Source organism: Pyrus communis, chromosome 17, assembly GCF_041283825.1.
Source record: "Pyrus communis isolate YQ-2024b chromosome 17, ASM4128382v1, whole genome shotgun sequence".
NCBI classification, from domain to species: domain Eukaryota; kingdom Viridiplantae; phylum Streptophyta; class Magnoliopsida; order Rosales; family Rosaceae; genus Pyrus; species Pyrus communis.
In genome coordinates, this window is record NC_142581.1 from 23,388,267 (window position 1) to 23,397,952 (window position 9,686).

Below are 9,686 nucleotides of genomic sequence, written 5' to 3' on the forward strand. Positions count from 1 at the left end.
AATGACATATTCATGATGAACCACTCATTTAGTCCATACATTTGGATGACCAAATGATCTTCGATTCTAAATGATTTTTGGATAGGTGAGATCTTCAAATAAAGAATAAGAAATTGACGGTTGTGATTATGAAGTTTAAGTGGTGAACATATGTTATTTGCAAAGGGTGAGATATGTGTGAGCCATAATAATTTGATTCGATTTCGTCTTTGACAAGAATTCTTAAGACCTCTCACTTATAAATGAAGAAGAATACCGGTAGATCATAGTATTAAGTGGCTTGTAGTTCAAACATTATAGTGTCTTCAATTGGGAATTTGAAGGATTTTAATTTTATTAATAAATATAGGGGTATTCAATCAGAATTTTAAGTAATTCTCTTAAATTTAAAGGGTACTCAATCAAGATTTTAAGATAGTTTATTAAAATCCTTAGAAATCCGGGTGTATTCAATTAAGATTTTAAAGAATTTATAACATTCCAGATGTATTTAATTAGGAATTAATTTTAAAGAATTTTAAAAGTTAAGAAATTCGAGAGAATTAGAGAGATTTTGTAGTTTATTTGAGCATTCACAAATACTTTTTATGTAGGAGTACTGTAAAATTTCCCAGTACAATATGCGGAGGATGCTTTAAAAGTAGCTTTGAGAACTTGGTGGTTTAGCATGGATATGATGGATATGACTTTGACTTTTACATGTAAGAAGTCATTATTTTTTACATGATTGATATGACATTATGTAATCGTAAAAACGTGATAATGCAAATTGTTCATTTTTTTTGTCATCATCTAAAAATCATCATTAAAACTGGGGAATTTTATTCGATTAGAAAATTATTTAATCATCCAGATGAATCAAGCAAGTTGAAAGTTGATTATGAAGATGTTATGGGTTATAGTGGTCACCAATTTATTCCACACATATGGATTGTTTAACAGTCTCCAATTTTAATTAATTTTTCTAAAGATAACTTTAAATGATAATATAAAAAAATAAATGGTTGAATTTTGATATTTGTACAGTAAAATAATGTCACATGATGTCGTCATTAAAGGAATAATGACTCTTTTAGTATTGAAGCTTTAAGTAAGGTAGGTTTAAGAGTCTCTTTGGAGATCCCCTATTGTCAATGATTCTTCCCTCCAGAGGCTTTGTCTTGGAAAAAAATGGTTGTTGAGTCCGGACTCTCTTACCTTTACCCCAAATAAAAGTATTGACTTTCGCTTTGTATTGACATTTCAGGTCATTTCACCTTACACCATTATTTCCCCTTCAGAATAATAGCATTTGAAAAAAAAAATTGAAGTACCAAAGTGGTTGTTGATACCCAATCACACGTTATTAAGGTCCAGTTTGAGATTATTTTTTTCCTAAAAACTGTGTCACTTCAATGTGAAACATTAAATCTGTTTAGTAAATATTTATAGGCTTACTTATTTTTAAATTTTCTCACGACTTTTAAAAATAACAAAACACCGAAGGATTATGAAAATTTTGCTATACCTACAATGCTCCTTTTATTTTTCTAAATGATTTCATCTAAAAGTTAACTCAGATGACTATCATGCATATGTGTATTTGTACTTATTTCTTGTGTATTTGACTATTTGAGAGTGTTCGAGTCACCAAAAAGGAAGATTACCACTTCAAAAAGACAAAGAAGAAGAAACTTATTAGAAATTAATGAAACATATGCACATGATTTGGATAAATTAATCTTAGTAGCAAAAATATAGAAAACTGGATTGGATTTGTTATATGGAAAATTTTATTTGAACCCATATTGCTTCACTTACACCTAATATAACCATTAGATGTGAATTATCTATTTTACGCTATTGTACAATTACCATAAAAAATGATATGCAATTGAAACTATTTTTTTAAATTTTTATCTATAGATCCTTCCTCAGTAACTGGCCCACCATGACACAACTAATTTGAAATGCCTTCTTTAAAGAATCAAATATAGTGATGACATGATGACAACGTTTGAGAACTAAAGGCACAAAATCTCCCAGGATGATCCTCTCTGGATCCTGGGGATCATCTTTGTTCATTATATATCGTGTGACTAATTTTTGTCAAGAACTATTTATATTTAATTTAAAATAAAAGTATTTAAAATGATTCATCATATATCGTGCGATTTTTTTTTATCAAGTAATATTCATATTTAATTTAAAATAAAAGTATTTAGAATGATTTCCGACAATGTACGATGAACGAATACAATTTGAGGATCTGGAGAGGATCCTCATTCCAAAATCTCTCCTTCTAAAGAAGTTTACTTAACTAGCCCAAAGACACAAAATGAGACTTACGTCTCAATGGGAGTATTGACACGAGGGTTGTTATGGGTAGTAGGAGTCATCAGATTCTTCGTTTCTGGGCGGTGGCTGCTTGATGGTAGTTCGGGGCGTGGGTTTGCGCGGGCGTGGATGTTCTGTAGTGTTGGAGCACTAGTTGGTCGGAGTGCTGGACGGATTGTGATGGTGGCTCTCGACATTTCCAGCAACGGAGGGGATTGCAAGGTTCTAGGGAGTTCTGTAGTTTTGTCTGTGTTTGTCTTGGGCCCCAAAACTTGTTTTGGACTCTTTTGTGTGTACTGTTCAGGTCCATTGTTTTGTTTTGTACTTTATGTAGTTTGTAGACCTCTTTGTATCTTTGTTTGGCATTGGATCCTGGAATACAATGTCCAATTCTCCAAAACAAAAAAAAAAAAAAAAAAAAAAAAAAAAAACTTAAGCGCGACCATTATTTTGCCCAGTGTACTTTTTGGGTGTCGAATCTGATTTAACGATTCAAATGATAGTGTTGAGATGATGATTTTACCCAATCGAGTTTTCTCACGATTTGCAATTTGTAAATTATTTCAACATTCAATACAATTGAAAAATAATAAATTTTATCAAATGAAGAAAATATTTTGAATACTTCAACTCCTCGGTTGATTAAATGGAAGAAAGAGAGAATCGGAATTTGCCTACACCGTTCAGCGTTTTCTCATTACTTCGATGATTTCGAGACATTTAAGTGTTTATTTTTAGTATTTTTATTTTTTTAAGGGAATTGTTATTAGCACTTTAAAAATCTTATTCTACACTCCTCACAAGTGTATTTTTCTTTCTAATTATAGAAAATTTGGAGTGCCAAATAAGATTTTTAAAGTGCTAATAACAATTCTTTTTTTTAATTAGATGTAAAGATAAATTTACGTATTAGATTGAGCTTATGAAGGTAATTTAGGTGATAAAAGTGGACTTAAAGAGATATTAAAAGGTAAATGGCTTAACTCGTGATTACATGATAATTGAAAGAAAGCTTATGTAGCAAAAATTTAAGATTTAACCATTTTGGTGAATACCGTTAGCAATTTAGCCTAAAATTGAGTTTTCCGTTGAGGGTCCTTTAAAATACAGAAATTACATCACCCCCTTCCTCTAGCTAAATAGATCCGTACTTCCCTGATATTTTGACGGCGGCAATTACATCCATGTGATCAAAGACCGTTTGCAATACATAAATAAAACTCCGTCAAAATCATTTAAATGAAAGAGTAAACATATATTTTCGTGTCCATAAACCAATACCTCTCCCCTCTTCTCTAGCTTCTGTTTCCTTACTACTGTCTCACACTGTCTTCTTGCTCATGGTCAACCTCGATAGAATCCAGCGACCAACCACAAATCAAAAGCAAGCCCAAATTCAACTGAGAAAAAAGAGGTGTAATATTTAATCAAAAGAAATAAATTAAATACAATATGAGTGTAGAATTAGATAATGTATGTTCAAAAATTTTCCTAAAATAAATGGTGATATAATTTCCAACAAAAGAAAAACAGATCTATTTAATGTTGGGTGCACACCAAAATTAATTGGAATAAATCAAACATAGAACCTAATCCGAAGTGACTTAACCAAACCATCAAACCAATTTGATATCGAAAAATTCTCCCTACGAACAAAATGATAACACGTTCTATGTCATGCTATGGAATTTCTTGATGTGCGACAGTAATATTACATGTCATGTTAACACTTATAATAAAGATTTGATATTATGTATGTATTTATCTAAATGAAGAGTAATTGCTAGGATATCACTTTTTTTTTTACCACATTAGTATAGCATATATGTGACAAATGCATACAATCAATATCCAATGAGAGTAAATCATTTGCTTTGTATGTAATAGTAATTAACATGACATGTACATTACTTGCCATATTAGATAGTACGACTACTGGTTCTAAAATGTGACCTCCTAATATTTTTCATAAATAAAATATTAAAAAAAAGTATGATTGCATTCATACGTAAGAATTCTAAAACTAGTCATTTACGACCCCTATGATTGCATTCATACGTAAGAATTCTAAAACCAGTCATTTAAAACCTCACCAATAACACCAATTAAAATATCATTTTTTCTACAAATTAAAGAAAGAAAGAAAAAAAGTCATGTTACTCATGTCACATTTTTCCTTCGATCCGTTCCACTTGTAAGATAGTTCAAATGGTTAAATGCCATACGGATGTCTGTCTCTTCTCTCGAACCTTTCTACCGGCGGTAGGTGAGTCTGGTGGGCTCTCTCCTCCTTATAAAGCCGCTGTTCTTGTTTTGTGCCTCCCCATTCCCCCATCACAAACACACTTTAAACTTTCCTTTTCGTCTCTTTTTTTCTTATCTCTTTCTCTCCCACCAACCCAAAAAAGAAAAAGAAAATCTTTATTGTATCTCGTCCGAAAACAAAGCTAATAACCAAGATGCCTGCCGTTAGCTCGTCAGTTTCTGGCCACGGCCAAACTATTTGTGTCACCGGAGCTGGAGGCTTCATTGCTTCTTGGATGGTGAAGCTATTGCTCGAAAGAGGCTACACTGTTAGAGGAACCTTGAGAAACCCAGGTAGTTCAAAATTTCAAATCATTAACATCTTCTAGGCCTGCATTCACAATTTCATAGATAATTCGACATGTTATGTTGTTACATTGTTATGAGACCGAATTATAATTATTGGTTACTTAATTATGTTTGCACGTGCAGTTCTTGTTTCAAAATATTCAGTAGATATAATTCAGAGCTTGACAGAGTAACATGCCATCCGTGTTGCAAGACGTGTGCATCAGTCATTGTTCTTTGTGCTTTTATCCTTTATTTTTTGTGTGGTTTTCTTATTTTGGTTTTGGTTATAGATGACCCAAAGAATGCTCATTTGAGAGAGCTTGAAGGAGCTGCAGAGAGACTAACTTTGTGCAGAGCTGATCTCCTTGATTATGAGAGCCTCAAAGAAGCTATTAACGGCTGTGATGGAGTTTTTCACACAGCATCACCTGTCACGGATGATCCAGTGAGTTTTCTTTTCCCTTGACTTTCCCTTCTGCTTTTCTGTTTGGTTGCTGAGAAAATCCTGGAAAATCTGCACGCTTTTTCCTTCTAGTCCTTTACCATTCACCAACGCCCTCCACCCTAATTGATTGCTTTGTGGATCCTTAAAAAATAAGTATTATAAGTGCGATTCTCTGTCAGACGGCACTTCTTGTCGATGGTGATGTTGTGGACCTCCAAAAGAAAGATAAGAAAGAAAAGCAAAATTTGGTTGATGGACATTGGTTTGGTGGATTTTTTTTTCCTTTTTCATATTTTTTGAGATTTTTTTTTAATAGAAGTTATTATTGCCACTTTCTCATGATGCACTTTCTCATGTCGCTGGTATAATGTTAATATGGTGTCTTGAGTAATAATACCATTTTTTGTTATTGATTTGTAATGCCATAATAATAGTGTATTCTTTTTAATTGTCATGCTACACCATTCAATTTGTAAGATAAAAAAAAAAAAAAAGAAAAAAAAAAGAAAAAAGTCTGATACGAGTCTCAAAAATAGATGTTAGTAGATACTTCCGAATATTAAAAATTTGATAAGACATGCATGTTTGACCAAAAAAGAACGGAAGTATGCATGTATGTCAATATTTATCTTAAATTTGGTAAATAATAAATTCAATTTTCATTTTTTTTTTGAACAAATAATATGTGAAGAAGAAGGCTAAGTTTTACAATGTGTATAATGAATCACTGTACTTTTTACTAGAAATAGAAAAATTTTGACCTATTTTATTTTCTTTAGAAATAATTATATATGATTATGCAATCCCAAAAATAGTACTATTCATTCTAGCCTATTATGTATATACAGGAACAAATGGTGGAGCCCGCAGTGAACGGAACCAAGAATGTGATTCAGGCAGCGGCGGAAGCCAAGGTGAGACGGGTGGTTTTCACGTCGTCAATCGGTGCGGTGTACATGGACCCCACCAGGGGTCCTAATGTGGTGGTTGATGAGTCGTGTTGGAGTGATCTTGAATTTTGCAAGAACACCAAGGTTAGCAGAACCATAATTATATATAATTTCTTTTCTCATTAACCAAAAAAAAAAAATAAAAAAAAATCACCAATAAAATACTTATCATATATTAGATAGAACACAGCAGAGAATCATTGCAAAATAATAAATAAATAAATAAAACTAATAAAAATAGTTTGAACACTTTGAGTTTTAACGATAAGAACAAAATAAAATGTAAAGTAAATAATATCATGATTGATTTTTTAGTGTAAAAATATAATTTTTCGTTAAAGTGAACAGTACTGGTAGCTTTTCATTAAATTTCCCAATAAAAAAAGAAGCAACAACTACTCTATTTAGTAACTATTTTTGTAAATAAGTAACAATGATGCTATAAATAAAAAAATGGTGACTATATATATATATATATATATATATATATATAACACGCATTAATCATCATTTTGATGTAACTATAACCTTTTTTTGGCTTTTGTCACCATTTTCTCATTGACGACATCATTATCCAACAAAAGCTACCAAAATAATTACTATATATGATAGTTGTGATCGAAAGTTGGAGAAAAATCTACTAGTTAAAAATAATTTTTTTTGGTCAATTGGGATGCATAAGTATAGACTTGGTTGAACATGCAAAATCAATATAAAAGAAACAATTTGGAAAGAAAAATCAATATAGAAAAAACCCAACATATAATTTAGATTACTTTTGATAATTTAACAATGAATTAACACATAAAAATTAAATTGCAGAACTGGTACTGCTATGGGAAAGCAGTGGCAGAGCAAGCAGCATGGGCTGAGGCCAAAGAGAAAGGGGTGGACTTGGTGGTGGTGAACCCAGTGCTGGTGCTAGGACCACTTCTGCAACCAACTGTCAACGCTAGCATCATTCACATCCTCAAGTACCTGACAGGCTCAACCCAGACATATGCTAATTCAGTTCAGGCCTATGTGCATGTTAGGGACGTCGCATTGGCTCACATTCTGGTCTATGAGACACCCTCGGCCTCTGGCAGATATCTTTGTGCTGAGAGTGTGCTCCACCGGGGTGACGTGGTGGAAATCCTGGCAAAATTCTTCCCGGAATACCCTATTCCCAACAAGTAAGTGTAACATCGTTATCCTTGTCAATTTTGGTACAAACCCTTTCACTGAGTAGTTGAGTATACATAGTAAATTTTCTTGTTTTTACGATTGTTATTAATGTTGTTATTAGGTTAGTTTTGTAACTTTTGTTTCTTATAAAGATAAGATGTTTGGTTAGATTTTGGTAAAATGAAATGCTAATTACAGTCGTCCATGTATGCTTAGACAATTTCAAGACATTGATTTTTTTGTTTATGCATACGTAGACAATTTCAAGACATTGATTTTTTTGTTTATGCATACGTAGACGACTCTTAAGTCATTGATCTGTAGGGTGGACGTCCATAGAATTGGCCATACAAGATCACAAATGTTTAGGCTTTATTTTCTTGAGTAACTTCTGAGCATACTACAAATAGACATTCAACTTTAGACTTTTAGGGTTTTTAATTGTTAGTAAGACTTGTTGGGCTACTCTTATATATATATATATATATATATATATATATATATAATCCAACGCATGTCGATATGAATATTACTCCACTTCTAAATTTTAAATCCTAGGATTTATTTTATGATTAGACACCTCATTATAGAAGACATGTGTAAGCTTTTAATTGCATGATTTGTTGCGCTGTGGGGCAGTAGTAGTTGTACCAGCTTTGACATTTCTACACGAAAGAATCCACAAATTGAAAATTGAGAGCACCAAAAAAGTTGAAATAGTGATGTATAAATATACTTGTGGAGCTAAAGAGCCCTACCTACTACAAGACTCCACCTCACCCTGACATTATCTTTAGTGTTTATTATCCTTTGCATTATGTCACTCTCTTTACCTACCTATATATCCTGTCTCTACCGATATTTTTTTTGGAACTGTTTTATTTTTTGCTTTTAGCTACGAAATCTTTGTAATTTGTGTTTCTGAACTTTGTTATAAAAATTCCTTTTGACCAAAAAATTATCCCCTTTGTTAGGCCACCTTGCAAGTTCAATGATTTAGTGCTCTCAATGATCTTAGGAATATATACGATGCCAATATTTCACCATTACTAGGTCCCACTTCAGGAAATGAAGTGGGTCAACAAAAATTCAGGAAATAATACTAGCTTCTGCATGAAGACTAATTGGTGTTCTTAAACTATATTTCAATAAAAATAAATAAATATTTGCTAATCATTGGTTTACTTCTTTTGTATATTTTGTTGAGCATATCTAAAAGAGTAATTAGCGTCGTACTAATTGATAGCTTCTTCTGATATGTATTTGCATTTTGTTAGTTTACTTGGTGTTTTTTATTTTGTGTGATTAAATTAATATGTCAAATATATACTTTGCAGGTGTAAAGATAATGGGAAACCCAGAGCAGAACCATACAAGTTCACTAACCAGAAGCTACGAGACTTAGGGTTAGAGTTCACCTCAGTCAAACATACCCTGTATGAAACTGTCAAGAGCTTGCAGGAGAAGGGCCACCTTCCAGTCCCTACAAAACAAGAACAAGATTCCATTAAAATTCAATCTTAAACTTATAATTATATAAAAAGAAAAGAAGCATGAATATGTTCAAGTCCTTACTTGTTTGTTTGTTTAAATACTTATCTTATTTTGGTCCCTATAATAAAGCTGCAATGGTATTTTTAATACTAGCTTGTAGGAAAGGGCACGGTTTTCAGGAAAGATGTTGTTTGCAATACCATTTCTGCATTCTGAGAACCAAAGAAATTTTTGTAATGAAGTCAATGACTCTTAAGCCAAAGTATCTTTTATCTATGGAAACAGTTAATTTTCTGACTTCTGTTCGTAATTTCCAACTAATTACAGATTTGCATGGTATAAGTTTAGGAAAACGTCCCCATGATAAGAAAAGAATTTTAATGTATCAAGAATATACCTTCATATATCAAGTGTTATTATACAAGTGGATGAGCACTTGAAAAAAAAAAAAAACTTTTTCTCACTTATTTTGTGACACTTGAGTGCTGAGCTATATTCACAGTACACTACAAAATCTCTTCATATAAGCAAACGGATAAAAAGAAATTTAAAAGGAAAGCAAATACTATTGTGCAAAATTGTTTTAACAGTTTGGAATTTTCAATGTACTATTAATATGAAGGCGTAATCTTTTATCTCAAAATACTTCGATACAATTTAGGAAGTTACCATTTAATATGTAATATTATAGAAGGACAATCATTTTTTCTGACGTGCGA

At 32.0% G+C, this 9,686-nt stretch overlaps 1 protein-coding gene across 1 annotated transcript; it reads left to right on the plus strand.

Moving 5' to 3' along the window:
• Positions 1 to 4,428: 4,428 nt before the first annotated feature.
• LOC137709349 (cinnamoyl-CoA reductase 1) lies at positions 4,429 to 9,264 on the plus strand. Its single transcript, XM_088688663.1, has 5 exons — positions 4,429 to 4,914; positions 5,202 to 5,356; positions 6,205 to 6,390; positions 7,129 to 7,481; positions 8,811 to 9,264. Exons 1-5 carry the CDS (start codon positions 4,776 to 4,778, stop codon positions 8,995 to 8,997), a joined length of 1,020 nt encoding a protein of 339 aa, XP_088544789.1. The 5' UTR covers positions 4,429 to 4,775; the 3' UTR covers positions 8,998 to 9,264.
• Positions 9,265 to 9,686: the final 422 nt, after the last annotated feature.